At 41.2% G+C, this 23,874-nt stretch overlaps 1 protein-coding gene across 2 annotated transcripts in view; it reads left to right on the top strand.

The window, feature by feature from the left end:
- The window catches only part of ARFGEF3 (ARFGEF family member 3), a 175,781-nt gene that overhangs the window by 142,591 nt on the left and 9,316 nt on the right, over positions 1-23,874 (top strand). For both annotated transcript variants that reach the window (XM_032274646.1, XM_032274647.1), the window contains 10 exons: positions 1,948-2,092; positions 3,422-3,544; positions 6,390-6,493; positions 8,766-8,910; positions 11,925-12,053; positions 14,352-14,528; positions 16,018-16,132; positions 18,454-18,556; positions 18,793-18,924; positions 23,111-23,232. In XM_032274646.1, coding sequence (XP_032130537.1) covers positions 1,948-2,092; positions 3,422-3,544; positions 6,390-6,493; positions 8,766-8,910; positions 11,925-12,053; positions 14,352-14,528; positions 16,018-16,132; positions 18,454-18,556; positions 18,793-18,924; positions 23,111-23,232 — 1,295 coding nt within the window. The remainder of the gene's footprint in view (positions 1-1,947; positions 2,093-3,421; positions 3,545-6,389; positions 6,494-8,765; positions 8,911-11,924; positions 12,054-14,351; positions 14,529-16,017; positions 16,133-18,453; positions 18,557-18,792; positions 18,925-23,110; positions 23,233-23,874) is intronic.

The following is a 23,874-nucleotide window of genomic DNA, read 5'->3' as shown; positions in this document are numbered from 1 at the left end:
ACCATGCCAGGCAACATAGTGAGACCCCCATCACCGCAAAATATATATACATATAGCTGAGTGTAGTGGTGCATGCCTGTAGTCCCAGCTACTCAGGAGGCTTAGGTGGGAAGATTCCTTGAATCCAGGAAGTTGAGACTGCAGTGAGCAGTAATCACATGCCACTACATTCCAGCCTGGGCAACAGAGTGAGACTCTGTCTCAAAAAAAAAAAAAAAAACTAGCAAACTAAATCCAGCAATACATAAAGAAGATTAAACATCATGGCATATGGAATTTATCCCAGCAATGTAAGATTGGTTTAACAGCTCAAAATCAATTAACATAAATATTAGTAGAATAAAAGATTAAAACCATATGATCATCTTAATAGATATACACTAAAACATTTAAGAAAATTCATCACCCATTTTTGACAAAACCTTTTAAGAAAAGAGGAATTAGAGGGATTTCCTCCATGAAATAAGGGGCATCTTTGAGAATCCTATATCTAATGACGAAAGACTGAGTGCTTTTCCCTTGTGGTCAGTAATAACACAGGGATTTCTGTCTTCTCTGTTTCTGTTCAACATTAACTTTTACTCGTTGCATAAAGAAATTAAAGACATCAAGGTTTGAAAAGAAAAGTAAAGCTGTTTTAGTTCACAGACAACATGGGGTTGTATGTAGAAAATTATATGGGATTAAAAAAAATTCTAAACTTAATAGTGAGTTGAGCAAGGTCACTGCATATAAGATCAACATACTAAAATCAACTGAATTTCTGCATATGAGAAATAAACTCTCCAAAGATAAATAAGAACAATTCCATTCATAAGAACATCAAATATGATAAAATATTTATGAATAAATTTAGCAAAAGAAGCTCAAGACCTGTACACAAAAGGTACAAAACATTGCTGAGAGAAATTAAAGAAGATTCAGATAAGTATGAGATATACCATATTCATGGATTGAAAGACTCAATATTTTTAAAACGGCAAATTTCCCCAAATTGATGTATAGATTCAGTGCAATTCTGATTAAAATCCCAGCAGGCCTTTCTGAAGAGATTGTCAAAGTGATTCTCAAATTTATGTGAAACTGTAAAGAATAGAAGAGAGAAAACAAACTTGAAAAAGAAGAGCAAATTTTGAAAATGTACACTACCTGATTTCAGAATTTCAGTAATCAACACAGTGTGATATTGGTGTCAACACAGACCTATAGTTAAGTGGAACTGAAGAGTACAGAAATAAATTATCTTGCTTATAATCAATTGATTTTTGACGAAGATAACATTGCAATTCAATCATAGAGGGGACATTTTCAGCGAATCATGCTTGAATGTATGTGATAAAAATAAACTTACACCTTCTCACCATGTTAAAAAAAAAATTCAAAATGGGTCATGATGTAGACATAAGAACAAAAACTCTAAGTATTTCTAGAAGAAAGTAAAGGAGACAATCTTTGAGACCTTGAGTTAAGCAAAGATTTTTTAGAAATGACACTAACAATATGATCCACTAAAAGAAAAATAGATTAATTGGACTTACCAAAATTAAGAACTTTTCATCTTCAAAAGACACCATTAGAAAATAAAACTTTCAAAAAGCCAAAAGCTGTGGGAAAATATTTGCAAATTAATCTTGGGAATATACAAGGAACTCTAAAAACAACAAAAAAAGATAATAATGAGAAGACATGAACCCATTTTTAAAAACAACAAAATATACAGCTAAGAAGATGTGAAAAGTTGCTTAGCGACATTAGTCATGAGTTAAATGCAAATTAATACAATAGCTGATTATTCAGAAGACTTTTGAGTGAGTTTTTCTGTTCTGGTTTTTCTTTTTTACTAAAATTAACTCCAAAATAGGGAACAGAGAAATATATCACCCTTCCCAGAAATGCTGCTCCTTTTAAGGAGAGGACTTTAAGTGCCACTTGCTTTGCCTCTGCCAGGTTGTCACGTCCATTGGTGAGCTGGTTGAAGTGTGTTCCACGCAGATCCAGTCTGGATGGAGACCCTTGTTCAGTGCCCTGGAAACAGTGCATGGTGGGAACAAGTCAGAGGTGAAGGAGTACCTGGTTGGTGACTACTCCATGGGTAAGAATGTTTGGAAGATTCTTGCTATTCAGCATTAATTCTCTCTGCCAAGTTTCATGCTAAAAAAAAAATTGAACAATAGGGAAAACAGATTGTCAGCCACGTTTTATCAGCAGGAAAGAATGTGGTATAGCAGAAATGTGAGTTCTGAGTTCTGCCAGCAGGCTGAGAGCCCTGAGCATTATCAGGCCCTGTTCTTGCTGACAATTGGACAATAAGGCTGAGAGGCTTCTGTTGTTTCACTTATACATTGCTGTGTTGAGTTCATTTTGAAAGCCAAAAAGGAAAATGTTATCCACTTGCTAGTAAGAAGCAGAAAAGTATCATAACACAGAGTAACCAGAATCAGGGAGATGCGGTCTGCTGGAAATGGAAGGGTACCCATAAGGCATGCCCAGGGCCCAGCAGTGTCGTCTCAGAGGTTCCCAAAACCACCTCTAAACTCAGAAACCTACCAGAAGGACTCATGGGACCCAGAATATAGTTATGTTGAGGTTTATTACACAGCTCATTACCAACTTTTAGCAATGTAGGAAGGACACAGCAGATTATACAGAGGAAAGACACAGACAGTCTGGAGGAATCTGCACCAGCTTCCCTGTGCTGTCACCCTCCCATGAGGTGTCACACAGAACACGTTCCTCCCCCAGCAGTGAAAACACAGCAACATGTTTGCAATGTTTCTGCCTGTGGAAGCCCATTAGAGATCTAGCTGGGGGCTGGTCACTTACGTACCCCTTCCCTAGCACATACCAAAAACCCAGACTCCCAGTAGGAAAGCAGGTGTTCAGCATAAACCAAATGGTTTGTATGAACAGTCTAGGCACAGTGAACTACTCTTACCATTAACTGTGGCCTGAGAGTACTCTCAGAGCTGAATTCCCAGACACCAGCCAAAGATCAATTTTGCAAGCAAGCTTTCTAAATGGAGAGTGGTCTCAGATCTTCTGTGCTTTTTCTGCACAGGTATAAACTCACAGATGCCACCAAAGGTCTATCTACACCTGCCCTGCCCTTCCCTGTAGAAATCTATAATTACCTGTGCAGGAGCATTCCAGAGGTCACATATTTCCCTGCTCTCTAGACCGGCACATTGCCTCAGCTCTGCGTTCGGCCAGCTCAGCCCTCATCTCTCTGCCGAGCTTTGCCCCTGCAGCAAAACTGAGCATGGCGCTGGAGCCAAGCCAACGGTTCAATAAAAAATCCCAGGCATCTCCCCAGTAGATCTTCCTCAAGGCCCCCGTGGAAGGTGCTGGGACTATGGGCCACCCTGGCAACGCCAAGGGTAGAAACTTACTTTCTTACAGTTCTATCATCTTCCTCCCTTAGGAAAAGGCCAAGCTCCAGTGTTTGATGTATTTGAAGCTTTTCTCAATACGGACAACATCCAGGTCTTTGCTAATGCAGCCACTAGCTACATCATGTGCCTTATGAAGTTTGTCAAAGGACTGGGTAAGCAGAACCTTTCTCTCATGCCTCGTAGTAGCTGAGGACCTTTTCCAGGGTGGCTCTGTATGGCTAGAGACGGGGCCTACTGACTGCTTGGAACAAGCACGCATGCTGGGATACAAGCAGGTGGTGTGGTGCCGTGTACTCAGAAGCAAAAACTTACTGTGAAAGCAGCTTGAATGTTATCCAAAGTTGATACTTTTCATTGTGTTCATGGAATATCTTATAGCATATTTTTAATCTATTTGCTTATTACTTTATGCCAACTTTATTGTCAAAGAATAATGTCAACCTTATATTTTCCCTTTTTAAAAGGTTCTCAGGCTCCAGGTCTAATCAGACTCTGTGGAAACTCTCAAAATTTTAAGTTTCTTCTAAACCTTTTGGTTTAACTAAGTGTCCCTCTCTTTCATTTCACCCCAGATAAACCTGTGCTCTATAAAAATCTGCTATCACAGGTCATGTTGTATAGTGAGAATCTATTTTGTTAAGGTGTTTCTAAATTAAGTATAAAATCATCTGGGTAGTTCCTGAAATACGCGAGGCTTTCAAGAAGGGGGACTTCTATACTTAGAAAATATATTTTATAATTAATAAAACCTGGAGTAGGAGGAATTCTTCTGCTAAAAAGTTGGGAAATCAAACTCAAACTGCTAATCCTATGACACTGAGAATAGGTTTCTGCATAAAGGCAATTATTTAATATAATGTTGAATAATCTCAGGTTGGAAATCTTAGAACATTCATAGAATTCTGGAGGCTAAGAAGTCCCACGATAGACCCTCTGCAAGCTGGAAAACCAGGGAAGCTGGTAACATGGCTCAGTTCATGTTCAAAGGCCCCAGAACGAGGGGCACTGAGGGTGTAACTCTTAGTCTGAAGCTGGAGGCCTGCGAAGCTGTAGCTCTAAGACAGGAGAAGGGTATCCCAGCTTCAGAGACAGAGACAGAGAGAATTCTCCTTTTCTCTGCCTTTTATTCTCCCTGGGCCTCAGCTGATTAGATGGTGTCTGCCTGCATTGGGTGAGGGTGGAGCTCCCTTACTCAGTCTGATTCAAACGCCAACCTTTTCCAGAACCAACCTCACAGACACATCCAGAAATCATGCTTTACCAGTCATCTGGGTCCCCCCTAATCCAGTCAAGCTGACACCTAAAATAAACCATCACACAGAAGATACTGGAAACAGCCTCTGTTTTTTTTCTTCTGTGAATTATAAGATGGAGTTAGTTACTTGCATGGGGCCTGGGTTCAATGGAAAAGGTAGAGCCCCTGTATAGTCATGGTGCCTATGTCCTGCCTGGCTCCAGGGCGTGCCATTCACATAGACTTGGATGTGTTCAAATACACAGTGGCCACAGTCAAAACCTTTGGGATGCCTGCTGTAATCATGGATAGGAAATGAATGTGTTGTTAATTCCCACCTGCTTATTTCAACTGGAATTTGACCTGGTCTGTGTTTTTATATTATAAAATGTGTTCATCTAAACCAGGAGTTGGCAAGCTATGTCCCACGGTTTTTATAAACACAGTTTGATTAGAACATAGCATGCTCATTTGTCGATGGCTGCTTCCATACTACGTGACAGAGTTGAGTGGCTGCAATACAGACAGTGTGACTTGCAGAGCCTGAAGTATTTACTCTCTGGCCTTTTGCCAAAAACGTTTGCTAACCCGTGATCAAAAACATAAGAAATGTTTTGGTTTTTTAAAAGGAGAAACATGCCTCTTTACTTCTGAATTTTAACTAATGCCTAGTAATTATGTCTGTTTACTCACCGGGGTGGGTTCTAGCTCTTACAGTTGTAGACAATTAGAAACAATTACAATAAATGAAATTATTTGATTAAACGTATAGAAATGGATTCATTATGAGAAATTATAATAATTCAGTTACAATTCTTACAGAAAAAACCTAGATACCCCTCTACAGACATGTTAAATCTCTAGATATGTAGAAGAAATAGAAAAACCATTTAAATGCAATTAAGTAGTCTCTGTCCCCAAACCCCAGATGTTTAGACTCTTTCCGGATCCCTCATTTATCATCACTGTTTAATGCCACGCACTGGCAGGGAAAGAAATCCTTTTCCAAATGGAGAGAGGGAAGTGCTTCATTCCAGCCCAATCCAGGACTTGCCTCTGGGATTGTCCTCTGTCATCAAGTTATTTCCTCTAACAGCAGGTCCCTTTGTACCTGTACCCATGTACAAAGGAACACTGTCCAGCCACTGAAAGTACTGTGGTAGAATAGAGAGGAAATGTCCATCGATTAGTGGAAGGGGGAGCTACTAAACCATATCATCTCAACAAAACGATAGGTGGGACAGTATGATCCCAATTGTATTTTTTTTTTTTTTGAGACAGAGTCTCGCTCTGTTGCCCAGGCTGAGTGCAGGGGTGCAATCTCAGCTTACCACAACTTCCACCCCCTGGGTTCAAGCGATTCTCCTGCCTCAGCCTCCCCAGTAGCGGGATTACAGGCATGCCCCACCATGCCCAGCTAATTTAGTACTTTTAGTAGAGATGGGGTTTTTCCACATTGGTCAGGCCAGTCTCGAACTCCCGACCTCAGGTGATCCACCCGCCTCAGCCTCCAAAAGTGCTGGGATTGCAGCCATGAGCCACCGTGACTGGCCCCAACTGTATTTAACATGTGCACATGCAGGGGAGAGAATGGCTGAAAGGATTTTCCTCAGGGCTGTGCAGTTTGAAGTCATTTTTCTCCTTTTCTCCTGCTGTCTTTTAGTAGCTATTTGGTGCACTAGTGCTATTGAGTCAACAGGTCTCCTGTTGAAGGGGGCCCGCAAGAGTAACACTGTTGGTCTCTGTCCTCATGCCACCCCTAGGGGAGGTGGACTGTAAAGAGATTGGAGACTGTGTCCCGGCACCCGGAGCCCCGTCCACAGACCTGTGCCTCCCAGCCCTGGACTACCTCAGGCGCTGCTCTCAGGTAGGGGAGGGGTCCAGCTGGACGCCAGGCCTGGAAACCTGCCTTGGAAGATGCTCTCACAATGCGCATGGGGGTCTTTTGCTGAAGCCCAGGAGAGACACTTTGCCATCTCTGAGTAGACTGGGGCTCAGATGTAAAGTCTACATCTCCTTTTTCTATGAAGGAAAGAAAATAATGAAAACATACTAGAACACACCATTGCATGCTGAGATCTCTGAAACTTCTCCCTCACACTCAGAGGCCCGAACTACTGGAATCTCTATGTCTGCATTAGATTTTAGGGGAAGGGGTCACGAGGTCATGGAAAGTCTTTCTGAGGGCACCAAAAAGTGGAGGAGGCGGTGCAAGCAGTGAAGAGGGACATTGATAAAAGACAGACATGTTCAGTCAAGATCATCTCGTAGAGGTGGGCAGATCACCTGAGGTCAGGAGTTCAAGACCAGCCTGGACAACATGGTGAAACCCCATCTCTACTCAAAATACAAAAATTAACCAGATGTGGTGGCACAGGCCCATAATCCCAGCTACTTGGGAGGCTGAGGGAGGAGAATTTCTTCAACCCGGGAGATGGAGGTTGCAGTGAGCTAAGATCATGCCATTGCACTCCAGCCTGGGTGACAGAGCGAGGCTTTGTCTCAAAAAAAATTTTTTTTAATCTAGTAAAGAGGCAGAATAAAACAGTGCTTGTCAAAGTGAGCAGTGAGTGTCACTGTGCCCATTTTTCTCTGCCTGATGCTGTGTCCACTCCCTGAAGCCATTTCTTTCTAAGCTTCAGTGACACACCTCTCTCAGTACTTTCTCACCTGTCTTCCCACATGCTGTCCCTGGGCCTCTTTAGGGATCTATATACAGCCTCTTCCTGGGTGACAGCACTGAGCCCATGGCTTTAGAAGGGACACATATCCCTGGCTTCTCCATCCAGCTGCCTCCCCAGGCCCCGTGTGACATGACCCCTTCCTGGCTCCCTTTCCACCCTCGTGTCCTTCCCTCTCACAGTGCTATAGCCATGCTGAGCTGCTGCCCTCCCCCAAATACACCTGCTAATTACCACCCAGGGACATCGCTGCTTCCTCGGCTGGGACTCTCTCCCCAGATTCTGGGTGCCTCTCTATCTCCCAGATATCATCTGAAACATCACCTCCTCAGAGCGCAGGGCTAAAGGATCTGCCAACTCCTGCCAAGAGTCCCCCTGTGTGGTCACGTTTTTTTTTTTTTTTTTTTTTTTTTTTTTTTTCCGGAGGCAGAATCTTGCTCTGTCTCCCAGGCTGGAGTGCAGTGGCACAATCTTGGCTCACTACAACCTCCACCTCCCAGGTTCAAGTGATTCTCCTGCCTCAGCCTCCTGAGTAGCACCACCACACACAGATAATTTTTGTATCTTTAGTAGAGACAGGGTTTCGTCATGTTGTCCAAGCTGGTCTCCAACTCCAGACCTCAAGAGAACAGCCGGCCTCGGCCTCCCAAGTGCTAAGATGACAGGTGTGAGCCACCATGCCCGGCCTTCACTATTTCTAGTACCACCTGTTTAGTTTTTTCTATAGCATTGATGTCTGAAATGTGATTATTTTAGAAAGGATTGTAGTTGGTGAGACCCACCAGGACAGGAATTTTGTCTGTTCGCTCACAGCCATGGTTCCTCGAACAATGTGGGCATGGCAGGATTCTCATTCATGAAGACAGAAGAATCTTCGGAAGTTTGTCCCAGTGACAGAGATCCCACGGGGGCCTGGGCGCTAGTCACAAGAGGGGGATGAAGAGCCCAGACCACTCTGCTGGCTCTGCTTCTGAGAACTTCCTCTCTCCCTCCTGGCTCCAGCCTCCATTTCTCCAAGTGCTCTTGTCCCTGTGTTTCCTGAGAGGTTGAGTCAAGGGAAGGAGAAATCAGAGTCTGGTATCTCATTGGCCGGTGGACTGACTTCTCGGTGATACCCACAGAACACTTTTTCCTATAGGCAAAAATTCTTGACATGTTTCATGGTTCCCTGGGTAGGTTTATAAAGTCTATAAAACTCATATGTAATTAAAATACTGGAAAATTATCCAGAGGATCCTTTTTCCTTCTACTCTTTTGTTGCCATTGAATGCCATTTCATCTGTTTTATGGGATAAATGCCTCTTGTAAGCTACCTTTATAAATCCAAATCACAATCAAACTTTCAACGTCTAGTTGCCCATCTCCCTTTAGTACTAGTGTATCATTTCATGATTGTGTAACACCCACAGTGAAGCTTTTTCCAGGATATAATTGCAGTTTGTCTTTTTTAAAATTTAGTTATTGGCAAAAATCTACAAAATGCCCTTGAAGCCAATATTCCTTAGTGGGAGACTTGCCAGCTTGCCTCGAAGACTTCAAGAACAGTCAGCCAGCAGTGAGGATGGAATTGAATCAGTCCTGTCTGATTTTGATGATGACACCGGTAAGTTAATTGATTGGACTAAACTAGGTTATTTGCTGTGTTCATATTCCCAGAAGCGTAAGTCATAAATGAAGTATCTTAAGCTTCTGGGAATTGTCTAAGTCCATTTTGTACTGCTATAAGAGAATACCTGAAAGTGAGTAATTTATCAATAACAGATTTATTTCTTACAGTTCTGGAGGCTGAGAAGCCAAAAGTTGAGGGTTTGCATCTGATGAGCACCTTCTTGCTGTATCATCCCACAGAGGAAGGGCAAGAGAGCACTCAAGGAGTTCAGAGTGGTGGGGAGAGGAAGGGGGCCAAACTCATGCTTTGATCAGAAACCCATTCCCAAGATAACTAACTCATGTCCATGATAACAACATTAATCCATTCATGAGGACAGAGCCCTCATGGCCTAATCACCTCTTAAAAGTCTCACCTGTCAACACTGTTGCATTATAGATAGTTTCCAACACATGAATTTTGGGGGACACATTCAAGCCATAGCATTCCACTCTGGCCCCCAAAATTCAGGTTCTTCTCAAAATACATTAATTCCATCCCAGGAGTCTCAAAGCCTTGTTTCAGCACCAACTCAAGAGTCTCGTCTAAATCAGGTACAGTTTAAACTAAATGTGTGATTCATTCCAAAGCAAATTTCTCTCCAGCTGTGGGCCTGTGAAGTTAACAAATTGCATGCTTCCAAAATACAAGGGTAGGGAGGCATAGGACAGACATTCACATTCTAAAGGGGGAGAAATAGGCAAGACAGGAATAACGTGCCCCAAGTGAGTCCAAAAACCCAACAGAGCAGACATGAAATCCTAAGACTCCAGATGCACTTGCCGTGAACATGTGAACTTTGGGGGAAATAGTCAAACCATAGCATAGATCATAAGAATGATCATCTATTTTTGTAATTATTTTTTTGTAATTCTGTCACAAGAAGTATGCTTAAAGTTTCCATGGACTTTCTAAAAACATCACTTTACAGTGGATACCTCTATATCCATCCTTTTAAAATGGATTCCTCTGTTTAAAACTAGTGCAGATTTGCAAATTTCACATAAGTAGTTTCTAACTCCCAATTCTCTCAACTTTAGCAAATTGGAATGAAGTTCCATTGGTGCCTAGGTACTTAAATTGCTAATTGTCTTTTAATACCTTTTAGAAAACAAATAATTATACAATTGCTTCCTACAGGACTATTTAGTTAGAGATTGGGGAAATTAAGCCATTACTAAAGAGAGAATCTATTTGTGACTGGTGACACTGAAGGCTCATGAAAGGAATGATTTTAAAGAATTTGTTTCAAATTAGGTCCCATGTGATCTCCTGTGAATCAGAGTTCAAGCTGGTAACTGTGGATCATTTTCAGATGGACTAACTCATGCTCATGCCTTCTGCCTTCTGTCTTCTGTCTCCTGTCTCAGAAGACCCGGTCTTGTTCTACATCTAGAATTGGATATCATACCCTCAAATAGGTCTAATTTCTGGATATAAGTTATTTCCAACTCTTTTATAAAGGACTTCTGAGGGGAAGATTTTTGTTTTTGTTTTATTTTGGTGTTACAAATTTATTTTGTGGGGGTGCCTAGGAGATTTAAATTTTTTGGTGGAGATTATAAACAACAAAATCTCACAAGTTCGGATTAGTTGTGAGGAATAATTATAGGAAAGAATAAATATCTAATGTAGAGAACAATTAAAGTATTGGAAGTTGGCTAGATATTGCCTAATAGATGTTTCAATTTAATGATTAGATAAGAACAAGTTTTACTTAGCATTTTAAATCCCCAACCCAGATAATTATAAGCCGAAGCTAATGTTGTTTATCTGTAATACATTATTTAAAACAGCTGTAAACAGTTGTGTATGTAATGGCATGCATTCTCTTTCCCATTTGTGCAAATCTTTGATTTTTTTTTCTAGGAACTCCATCTTCTAAGGGATACAGTTCAGTCCAGTGCCTATCTTAAGTTTTCTACATAATCAATATATCAAGGACTTTAAAGTTACTGTTATGTAGAGATAGTAAATAAGAACAAAAGAGAAATCAGTAACAGCTTTAAATTAGTTTTAAAAAATTAAACAATCCTGAACATTGATACATTCTCAGATATTATTCTTCTTGTTTTCAAATGCAAATAATTACATTTTCCCTTATGGAAATTTCAAACATATACAAGACTTGTATATTTTGAATATATAAAATATATACATATACAGATACTTACATGTAGAATATACAGAACTAAACAGAATAATATACTTGCCACCCAGCTTCAACTATTACCAATTTATGGCTAATATTGGATCATGTATATCTTTGCTCTCTCTTCCTCTTCCTCGATACTTTAAGGCAAATCCCCAACATAGCATTTTGTCTGTAGATGTTTCTGTGTGTGTTCTTTAAAGATAACAAACATAAGCATGACACCACTATCACACCTCAAAATCAACCATAATTTATAGTACATTAGAGGTACAAAGGATGGGAATGAGGAAGAAAGGAGAGTAACTGTTTAATGGCCCCAAAGTTTCGGTTTGAGATGATGAAAATGTTTTGGAAACAGTAGCGATAGTTGCACAACGCTGTTGTCATGAATACCACTGAACTGTACTTGTAGAAATGGCTAAAATGGCTTTTTTCTGTTCTACATATTTACCACCATAAAATCATTTTTTTAAAAAGATAAATGAAGGTGATGGAACTGGATGGATATCTTACTGATTTGGGATCATCGGCTCCCTAGAAACCTGATAGCCATTTCAACGCAGAATTTCCTTACTCTATCACACTTTTATTAAAGGGGAAGAAGGAGGAAATGTGAGTGGTATTTTTCCCCTTGACTTTGTCAGAACACATAAATCATCATCTGCTCACGTCTATGGGCACTGAAGACTAACACGCTGGGTGATGGCTCACATCTGTATAGCACTTGGCAGTTTACATACAATGTTTAATAAGATTTTGGGATTGTTCATTATGTCTAGCTGGATTTCCTACTGGTCTGCATTTTGGTTTCCAGGTCTGATAGAAGTCTGGATAATCCTGCTGGAGCAGCTGACAGCAGCTGTGTCCAATTGTCCACGGCAGCACCAACCACCAACTTTGGATTTACTCTTTGAGCTATTGAGAGATGTGACCAAAACACCAGGTAAGTATTTCTCTGTCTGTCATTTGGGGGAATGCTTATACATATAACTCTTTTCAGGAGGGTATTTCTGCAGATGTCTACCTGTTTTCACTGTTTCCTAGACTTAGTACAAAGCTTCACACGTGTAAGAGATGCTCAATAAATGTTTGTTGATTGGTAGTGATGTTTAAGATACGGCCTGTTTATTGTTTGCATTTCTTCCTAGAAGTCTGGTTACAAATGTTGTGTGGTGGCCAGTTACTTGGATGTGCAGGATCTCCACATTAATCAGACCAAGGCTGTGGCATCTGTGTCTCCATGAACCATTTGGCTTTGCCGTGTTCCATGGTCACAGCCTTCCTTTGCGGCAGGATCTCACAGTCATATGCTCTTGGTCCTTGGGCTGTTGGTTGGGCTCACTGGGTCTTCCACTTGCAATTATATGCAGTATTAAGATACCAACACCCCATTTGTATAAGGGTCATAGGGGATTAGATTTGGAAAAAGACAGTGAGTGCTTGCCTAGTACAGTGTACCTGAGAGTCTAAAAAAAGAATGACATTTAGGAATTTATTTATTGTGAATTAATCAATTTTAGTATATACATGTATTCATCCCAGTTTCTCAAGATAAAAGAAAATTTTTTTATTGAAATGTAAGTATTTTACTAATAGAATCAGACCCTAAATGAAGCCACTTTCATACTAAGAGGAGGTCTGTACTCATCGTAATGAAGACTTGATAATTGACACTTTTTCATAAATCTATAGCAAAGTTTATATTATTAAACCACCGTAGATACTCCCACATGTTAAAAAGTTAAAAGCCTTCCATCAAAGAATAAGTAGCTATTTTATAGAATTAATTGCATACCACTATTTCTAAATCCGTTGTACTGATCAGTACCATTTTCTGCCTTCACACTGATTGCCACTAAATTTGTGTGAAGAGCATTTAATCCCCTTCTATTCCTAGGAGCCTGTCATCTAAGGAAATTATCAATATTAAAGACAAGATTGTATATATAAGATGTTTGCTGAAATATCTTGAATACCAAAGTTATGAACACCCTAAATTGGAAGCAGTTAATTGTGATAAAAGCATATAAATATTCTGCAGGCATTAAAATATCTGTGAATAATTTTTAATGATGTATTTACAAAACCTTATGTTAAAATTCACATACTATGGAGTGCAATATCAACTATATGAAATTTTATGCAATTATAAATACAAGCACACATGCATTCAAAAAGTCCTAAAAAGGAATACATCGAAATGTGACTGTCTCTAGGTGAGTTTTTTCTTTTGTATTCTCATGTAATTTCCATGCTTATTATAAAATGGATGCCTTGCTTTTGTAATCAGAACTTCAAAAATTCCTCAACATTTCCACAATGTTAAACAAAGACACACAATGATTTTCATCATAGCATAGTCTATAAAACAAAAAAAAATTAGAAACACCATAAATGTTCATCAGTAAGGAAATGGATAAGTAAACTGTTGTAAAGTTTGTAATGGATAAGTAAATGAGGAATATCCAAATTTGCTGACAAAGAATAATCTCTAACATTTTGGGGGTTTCTCTGAAACGGAGGTCTTTCCCAGGCTGGAGTGCAAGTGGTGTGATCATAGCTCACTGCAGCCTCAAATTCCTGGGTTCAAGCAATTCTTCCCCCTCAGCCTCCCGAGTTGCTGAGGCTACCAGCACTCCACAATGCCCAGCTAATTTTTTTTTTTTTTAAAGAGAAGAGATTTCACAATGTTGCCCAAGTTAGTCTCAAATTACCGGGCTTAATTAAGCAATCCTCACACCTCAGACTGCAGAGTAGCTGAGATTACAGGCATGCACTGCTGTGGCCAGTTCTAACAACTATTGTTAAGTGAAAAACATGAGTATGCAGAGCAAAGTTTACATTATCTCGTTTATATAAAATAAAAACAAAACACTATATTTCCCCATGTAGATTTCATAAATATATAGAGATAGATTTCAAAGGGTGTTTTCTTATACACATTTGTTTATGTGTTTACTTCTGGGTCCTAGGAGTTGACCAGGTGATATTTTAGCTTTACCAGCAATATTTGAATGTTTTAGGAGTATATTCACATATTGCTCACATAACTAAAATCCTGCAGAAACAAAAAGGAAAAATGCCACTGAAGACTGTACATTCCCCCATCAGCAGTAAATTCTGTTCTCTGCAGTTTCTCAGCAAATGTAGGGATCCTTCAAAAGAGATCAACAATGCCAGGTGAAGGCAAAGAGCTTCCCTCTCATTACAGGTTGTTGCTATGCTGACTTTTCTTTTGTAGGACCAGGGTTCGGTATCTATGCAGTGGTTCACCTCCTCCTTCCTGTGATGTCCCTGTGGCTCCGCCGTAGCCATAAAGACCATTCCTACTGGGATGTGGCCTCTGCCAACTTCAAGCACGCTATTGGACTGTCCTGTGAGCTGGTGGTGGAGCACATTCAAAGCTTTCTACATTCAGGTATCTGAAGTGCCAGAGCAGCTCATTCTGGGTATTTCTTTGGTAGACAGCATTGTTGTCTAAAAAGGCGTAGTAAATACCTAATGCAAATACGAATGCAGGGTTTTTGTCCTGGGAATTATTAAAATAGAACAACCTGGCCAGTGCCAGTCTTGTAAAAGAAGATTTTCAAAGAGAAAATTCATACCCATGTGTCTTCTACAAAATTTTCAAGCAGAATGCTCAAAATATATGTGTGGTAGAAAATAAAATACCTGGCTGGGCACCATGGCTCATGCCTGTAATCCCAGCACTTTGGGAGGCTGAGGTGGGTAGATCACGAGGTCAGGAGTTTGAGACCAGCCTCACCAACATGGCGAAACTCCATCTCTACTAAAAATACAAAAATTAGCCAAGTGTGATGGTGCCCGCCTATAATCCCAGCCACTCAGAAGGCTGAGGCAGGAGAATCGCTTGAACCCGGGAGGCGGACGTTGCAGTGAGCCAAGATTGCACCATTGCACTCCAGCCTGGGCAACAGCATAAAACTCCGTCAAAAGAAAGAGAGAGAATACCTAGTAAGAGGTCTGGGATACCTGGGCATTAGGAGAGGAGAGGCAAATTCAGATATATAATAAATAAAAAAGAAATATCCCTGTAGCCTGGGGGGATAGGTGGGTATCTCCTGTCATCCTGCTTCATCTGGGGAGGCTAAATGGAGGGGGTAGGGTTTTTTAAAAGGCTTCTATTATGGGCAAGAAGTAGCTTAACAGGCTAGTGATGACGAGAAATTTTTTAATATTGAGGGCGCTTTGTAAAGGCTGTGAAAGTGTGAGATGGACAGTAAGCTGAAGCCAGCAGATGGAGAGGGACCTAGAGGCAGGGGTATGTCTGCTGTGGTCCCAGTGGAGCCGCATGTGTGACAATCTGGGTGTCCAGGAGCAGAAGCAGCATTGCTGCTAGCCACAGAGCTTATAAATCGAAGGCATGAAATATCATGGTGAGAGAAGAGGTTCCCTTGCTGGAGAGGACAGAGAAATTAAGGAGGATGTTGACCCCAGGGAAGACTAAGTTTGGCAAGGACAATTTACCCTGCAAAAAAAAAAGAATACTAATTGCAAAAGAAAACAAGTGAGTTTTTCCACATATAGGTGGTAACTGGTAACCATATCCCTAAGGGTAGCCACGTGTTCCTGGCCATGTATTGCTTTGCACAGTGTGAGACTCTGATATAGTAGGAACACATAAAAGTGAACTACATATTTTTTTTTAATTTCTCTAGAAGTGGATGGAACATGCTGAAATTGGGTAAAAATCTAAGAAAATTATGGTTTTACTGGTTTTCGGGGGGGGTGGAGGATAGGACCATTTTTCTCATTGTTCTATTTCTTTTTCCCAGATGTCTGCGTATCTTTTTATCACTCAGACTTTCTGTTGCTGCAGATGGCCATTTCAGTCTCTCTCTTTACACTAGAGCTGCGTGAAACTGTGATTTTACTGTTTCCCATAGATATCAGGTACGAGAGCATGATCAATACCATGCTGAAAGAGCTCTTCGAGCTGCTGGTTGCCTGTGTGGCCAAGCCCACCGAAACTATCTCCAGAGTGGGCTGCTCCTGTATTAGGTGAGCAAAAGCTTTCCTGGCTCTCCACAAAGCTGGAGTTTTTATTTTAAAACCTAAGGAAATTTCATTGTCTTTGTGGTAGCCATTTACTTTTTGTATTGCTTTCTATAAGCAGACTTTTATAATTAAAAATGACTATATGCTAATAATTCTTCATTTCAGTGTTTAGTCAGCAAATGTATATTGTGTAAGGCATTTTACAAAGTACTCTGGTTCAGTTTCTCAAAAGAAAACATACAGAAGGCAAACAGGCCTATGAAAAGGTGTTCCGCATCAGTGATCATAAGAGAAATGCAAACTGAAGCTACACTCAGATATCATCTCATCCCAGCTGAAATAGCTTATCCAAAAGACAGGTAATAACAAATTCTGGAGAGGGTGTGGAGAAAAGGCAACCCTTGTATACTGTTGGTGGGAATGCAAATTAGTACAGCCACTATGGAGAACAGTTTGGAGGTTCCTCAAAAAACTAATATTAGAACTACTATATTATCCAGCAATCACATTGCTGGGTATATACTCAAAAGAAAAGAAATAAGTATATCAAAGAGATATCTGCCCTCGCATGTTCACAATAGTCAAAATGTGGAAGCAACCTAAGTGTATTAGTTCATTTTCATGCTGCTGATAAAGACACATCCAAGACTGGGAAGAAAAAGAGGCTTAATGGACTTACAGCTCCACGTGGTTGGGGAGGCCTCACAATCATGGCAGAAGGCAAGGTGGAGCAAGTCGCATCTTACGTGGATGGTGGCAGGCAAAGAGGAAGCTTGCTCAGGGCCGCAGGGTACCCAGACATTTGGTCAAACATTATTATGGGTGTGTCTCTGGGGGTGTTTCTGGATGAGAAGAACATTTAAACTGGGGGAGATAGCAAAGCAGATGGCACTCCCTACTGGGGGTGGACCTCATCCAATCAGTTGAAGACCAAAATAGAACAAAAATGCCGAGTAAGAGGGTCCTTTGCCTGTCTGACCATTTGAGCTGGAAAATCAGTCTTCTCCTGCCCCTGGACCGGACTTATATCTCCTGGTTCTCAGGCTTTCAGACTTGGACTGGAACTATACCACTGGCTCAGGGAAAACTCATTAAAACCATCAGATCTCGTGAGACTTGTTCACTATAACAGTGTGGGAAAGACCCGGCCCCATGATTTAGTTATCTCCCACTGGGTCTCTCCCACAACATATGGGAATTCAAGATGAGATTTGGGTGGGGACACATCCGAACCCTATCAGTGTCCATCAACAGAGGAATGCATAAAGGAAATGTGGTACACATACACAATGGAGTACTATTCAGCCATAAAAAAGAATGGGATTCTGTCATTTACAACAAAAAGGGAACGAGAGGTTATGCTAAGTGAAATAAGCCAGGCACAGAAAGAAAAATATCATATATGTTCTTACTTATTTGTGGGAGCTAAAAATCAAAACAATTGAACAATTGAAGGATGTTACCAGAGGCTGCTGACCGAGTATTTCATGGCACAACAGGGTGACTGTAGTCAACAATACTGTACATTTTACATTAACGAAGAGTGTAATTGGACTGCTGGTAACAAAAAGGACAAATACTTGGGATGGGTAGCCCATTTTCCATGATGTGATTATGATACATTACATGCTTGCATTAAAACATCTCATGCACCCCATACAAATATACATATACCATGTACCCATGATAAAGTTAACAAAACAAATTTAAGTACTCTGGTTCAGAGAAAGTAATATAAACTAAAGGCCCTACCCTCAAGAAGCTTAGAGCCTATTCAAAATGATGCAGCAAGAGAGAGGGTCACATGAAAAATGGTGACAGTGAGGATTAACTGCTAAGTGCCAAGAAAGGACAGGAGGCCTGGGCAGTAGGGCAGCCAGCAAGGGTCTTGTTGTGGCAGTGACACTGGTCACATCCTCTAAGGCAGACAAGCATGGGGAAGCTGGGGACTTTCCAAGCAGAAAAACAGAATGAACAAATCGCATTGAGATAAGAGTTCTAAATGACAAAAGAGTTTGGGGTTTGGTTTTGCTTGTTAGTTGGAGAGGAGTGATGGAAAATTGGACTAGAATACAAAACTCAGTACAGAACATATATAGTCTTGCATACAAGCCTAAGTTTAATGGTTGGCCTGTTTGTAGAGGGGATCATTGATATTTCTATATTAAAATGGTTCAGGAAGTATTTTGACAATGGAATACTAGATGGTTGAGAGACAGGGAGACTTTCCAGGGAACTGCAGAATAAATCTATGCATGAGTCTATACAGCCCAAATTTTGTGGCAACGAAATGGGATTCAAGACTCTTTTGCTTCTTTTGGCAGATATGTCCTTGTGACAGCAGGCCCTGTGTTCACTGAGGAGATGTGGAGGCTTGCCTGCTGTGCCCTGCAAGACGCGTTCTCCGCCACACTCAAGCCAGTGAAGGTACATCACTGGGAGGAAGCCCTCCCTGGAGCAGTTCTAACCGTCTCTAGCTCCCTGATGCCTTATCATGTTAGTGGGTTCTGCCTCCTCTAAGCAGGAGTCTCACTTTAGATCTTGCAGAGAGTGAGAAAGAAGTTGCTGGGCCAGTACTTTTGTCTCAGACCCAGTGATGATCTCAGATCCAAGGCTGGGCCTCAGTGAGATGCACTCAGTGGGCATCTGCTGTTTCTCCCCAGGACCTGCTGGGCTGCTTCCACAGCGGCACGGAGAGCTTCAGCGGGGAAGGCTGCCAGGTGCGGGTGGCAGCCCCATCCTCCTCCCCAAGTGCCGAGGCCGAGTACTGGCGCATTCGAGCCATGGCCCAGCAGGTAAGGGCGGGGGCTTTTGATCTCAAGGGCTCTAGAAACTTGAAACGCATGTTAGGAGACCTCCCTTGAAGGTCCTGCATCACCAAATTGCCTTTCATTCCCTAAGGGACATACACCTTGTGGCTCCCAACTCTTGCCAGTACCATTCTTTGCCAGGAAATGACTTGAGCCAATCAACAGCATTACCTCCTCTCCATCATCTCTTGTTTTTTGCATCCACCAGTGCCCAGATCCAACAGAATCATTTCAGCAGCGTGGCCACTGTCCCTTATACCTAACTTGCTTGAGCTACCTATAAGTATTCGCTTAAATATTATTGTTACTGCTAGACTGTGAGTGCCTAACAATGCCAAACTCATTTGGGTTCTTTTTCTTATATCTTTAATTCACAACACAGAACTTAACATTTAAACATTGCTTCCTAAATTCGAGTTGAATGTAGCATTACAATTCAAGTGTATTCGCTCATGCAGGAATCATCATATACCAATGGCTTTTTCTTCTTGAGACACATGTAAGAAGTCACAAAATTTGGTTGTTAGCGCCTGAGGAGCAGAGAACATATTCTGTATATTTACCCTGGTATTTTTAGAGCAAGGCCTAGAGAAGATGCTTAGTATGTTTTTGTTGAATCAGTAGGTAACTGAATCACAGAAATATCAGAAGAATACAGTAGTGTCATGAGCCACAGATATGCCCTCAGCTCCTAAGTGACATGGCAGTCTGCCTCTAGGAAACCCTATATGTGACTCTAAGCAGCAGTCCAGCTAAATGCCATCCCTGAATTCACATATATTCATAACCATGCTGTTCATAGTAGTGAAAAATGGAAATGGACAAAATTCCCAACGACCACTGACTGGCTACATATTCCATCATGTAATAGCAACAGACATGCCTGAACTGGGTCTTCATATGCAGACACTATTTTGCATATGCATATGAATGTGTATACATGATGTGGGTTTAAAATATTAAACAAGTTTTACAAATGTAATTGAACTGTCACATTTGAGTTAAATTTGAAGAAAAGAGTTGGAAGTTATACTCAAAAGGCAAGGCCCCTTTTCTCTATCAGATCTGTGTAAATTCTTAAAATTTTCTCTTAACACACTGATAATCTAGGATTCCCTGATTACCCATGTAAAGAGCTTAGTTAGTCAAGACATTTCCTGGCCAGGTCTGGCTTCCACAGGGCTTTTCCCAGCTATCTTGAGGTAGTGGGACAAGAATCTTCTACCTTTGGTTTCTCACACCTCTGCTGAGCACATGCCTAACATCTGGGACTTGATGATTCTGCTCGTTCTGAAGGAAGGGAGCACATCCCATGAAGCCTTCATGGCCAGTCTGCGGAAGTTGGGGCAGAAGAAAGGTTGTAAGGCTGCAACAAAGAGCTACTCCTAGCAGCATGGCAATTGTGGCTGCTGCAGCAATGGTGTAGCTACAAGTGAGAAGAGAGAAACCAACAAGGTGGCCCTCCACAGGGATAGCTTCTCCACATAAGCAGTTGTTACGTCTGGCTAAAGAATGTGCACGTGTGCATACAGTGGTCTGTGCAACCTTATCTAGTCATACAACAAGAAATATGAAAAAGCCAATGGAATCTTCTTCTGAAATAGATCATTAATGGAGAAGAACAGCAGATAAATGTTTAGTTTAGTGAACCTTTCACTTCTTTTTCCATTTTTTTGTTTGTTTTTGGTTTTGTTTTTGTTTTTTTTGAGACTTGACTCTGTTGCCAGGCTGGAGTGCAGTGGTGCGATCTCAGCTCACAGCAACCTCTACCTCCAGGTTCAAGTGATTCTTTTGCCTCAGCCTCCCGAGTAGCTGAGATTACAGGTGTGTACCACCACACCCAGCTAATTTTTGCATTCTTAGTACAGACAGGGTTTCGCCATGTTGGTCAGGCTAGTGTTGAACTCCTGACCTCAAGTGATCCATCCACCTCGGCCTCCCAGAATGCTGGGATTACAGGCATGAGCCACCACCTCTTAATACAATCTTCCACTTCTTAATACTTCTCTATTTCTTCCTCAATCCCAAATTTTTCTTCTGTATTCACTCTTAAAATAACCCATTATTTGAAAATCTGAGAATTCTTACAAGATTTTGAAAGTATTTCTAAAATATTCTAATCTTGCTGGGCCTGGTGGCTCACACCTGTAATGCCAGCACTTTGGGCAGCCAAGGCAGGAGGATTGCTTGAGCCCAGGAGTTCAAGACCAGCCTCGGCAACACCGTTAAGAGTCCATCTCTATGAAATCTACAAGGAACTCACATAAATTTACAAGAAAAAAACAATTCCATTAAAAAGTGGGCAAAGGACTTGAACAGACACTTCTCAAAAGAAGACATACATACAGCCAACAAACATGAAAGGAAGTTCAACATCACTGATCATTAGAGAAATGCAAATCAAAACCGCAATGAGATTCCATCTCAGGCCACTCAGAATGGCTATTAGTAAAGTCAAAAGAACAATGGATACTGGTAAGGTTGTAGAGAAAAAGTAACACTTTTACACTGTTGGTGAGAGTGTAAATTAGTTCAGCCATGGTGGAAGCCAGTGTGGTGATTCCTCAAAGACCTAAAGGTAGAAATAACATTTGACCCAGCGATCCCATTACTGGGTATATACCCAAAAGAATATAAATCATTCCATTTATAAAGATACATGCACTTTATGTTAATCTTAGCACTATTTACAATAACAAATACATGGAATCAACCTAAATGTCCATCAGTGATAGGCTAGATAAAGAAAATGTGGTGCATGGAATACTATGTAGCCATAAAATGGAATGAGATCATGTCCTTTGCAAGAAAATGGATGGAGTTGGAGGCCATTATCCTCAGTAAACTAACCTAGGGACAGAAAGCCAAACATCACATGTTCTCACTTATAAGTGGGAGCTGATGGATGAGAACTCATGGACACATAGCAAGGAACAACACATACTGGGCACCTGTGGGGGATGGGAGAGGTAGAAGATCGGAAAGAATAGCTAATGGATGCTAGGCTTAATACCTCGGTGATGGGATGATCCGTGCAATAAGCCACCATGGCATACATTTACCTATGTAAGACACTGCATATCCTACACATGGACCTCAAACTTGAAAAAATGTGGTTTTGTTTGTTTTTGAGACAGAGTCTCACTGTGTCTCCCAGGCTGGAATGCAGTGATGTGATCTCGTGTCACTGCAACCTCTGCCTGCCAGGTTCAAGCAATTCTCCTGCCTCAGCCTCCCAAGTAGCTGGGATTGCAGGCATGTGCCATCACGCCCAGCTAATTTTTGTATTTTTAGTAGAGATGGGGTTTCACTGTGTTGGCCAGGCTGATCTTGAACTCCTGACCTTGTGATCCACCTGCCTTGGCCTTCCAAAGTGCTGGGATTACAAGTGTGAGCCACCACACCCGGCTGAAAAAGAGTGTTTAAAACATGGCCGGGCATGGTGGTACACACCTGTGGTTCCAGCTACTCAAGGGGCTAAGGTGGGAGGCTCACTTGAACCAGGGAGGTGGAAGCTGCAGTAAGCCATGCTCACACCACTGCACTCCAGCCTGGACAACAGAGTAAGACCCTGTCTCAAATATATATATATATTCTAATCTTTCCAGAGGAAAGTAGTGAAAGTATATTAAGTCATGTAAAATAAAATTTGGGGGGAGGGGGGAGGGTTGGTCAGAGATCCAATAAGTTCTCACTATTTTCTTAGTCACATCTGCCATGCCTAGTAGAGCACTGTGGCCCTATCAGTAACCATCAGGAATCCTGACAGAATTCCTAACTCATTTTTTCACCCCTGTGTTGAATATGATACAAAACAGGCTCAAAAATCAGAGATAATCTTTTAGAAAGCCCCTTTTTATTTACTCTTAGTTAATATTAAGTGTCAATACTTGCTATTTGGGGTATAATGAATTGTCACATGGTAGAACTAGTAGTGTTGCTAGTATTAGTGTCAACGGCTAACCCTGATTATTTGCTCCTCTGTTCTAATGCTTTGCATATGTAGTGCACACATATCAATTAACTACCTCAACAAGCATATCAAATAGGAAACGATTATCATCCTCATTTTATGATGAGGCTCAACTTGCCCAGGGTCATCCAGCTGATCCCTGACAGGTCAAGCAGAGGATGCTGGAGTTCTGAACTGTACCTTTGCACACCCACACAGGTGTTTATGCTGGACACCCAGTGCTCACCAAAGACGCCAAACAACTTTGACCACGCTCAGTCCTGCCAGCTCATTATTGAGCTGCCTCCTGATGAAAAACCAAATGGACACACCAAGAAAAGGTAAGTACCTAAGTTCTCAACACATAGGGTGCTTAAAAATAAGAATGTTCACTCACTTCCAAGATTATAAGCCAGGCTTTGGCCAGGAATACTGAAAACATTTGTGGAGTCATTTAGCAAAGGTTTCATAGAAACTGTTAGCCTTGTAACCAAATTCCCCACATTTCATACATATTAGGTGGCCTGGGCTGCCACAGAAAGTACCACAGACTGGGTGACTCAAACAACAGAACTGTCTTTCCCACAGTTCTGGCACCAGATATGAAGGTTTCTTCCAAGGTCTAAGTCCTTGACATGTAGATAACCATTTTCTTCCTGTGTCTCAGCATGGACTTCCTCTATACAGGTCTATGTCCGAATTTCCTCTTCTTACAAAGACAACAGTCATATTGAATTAAAACTAACCCTCATGACCTCATTTTGACTTAATTACCTCTTTAAAGACCGCTTTCTCCAAATATAGTCACATTCTGAGGTACCAGGGGGTTAGGACTTCAACATAGGAATTTGGGGAACATAACCCAACCCATAATGTCATACACTTATAATCTTAAAAAAAAAAAAAAAAAAAAAAAGGCCAGGGGCAGTGGTTTACAACTGTAATCCCAGAACTGCAGGAGGGTTACTTAAGCTCAGAAGTTC

The sequence above is a fragment of the Sapajus apella genome, unplaced genomic scaffold (assembly GCF_009761245.1).
Source record: "Sapajus apella isolate SASKATOON/1434 unplaced genomic scaffold, GSC_monkey_1.0 scaffold6, whole genome shotgun sequence".
In the NCBI taxonomy this organism is placed as follows: Eukaryota; Metazoa; Chordata; class Mammalia; order Primates; family Cebidae; genus Sapajus; species Sapajus apella.
The sequence above is the reverse complement of the archived record's forward strand: the minus strand, read 5'-3'. Positions and strand labels throughout refer to the sequence as shown.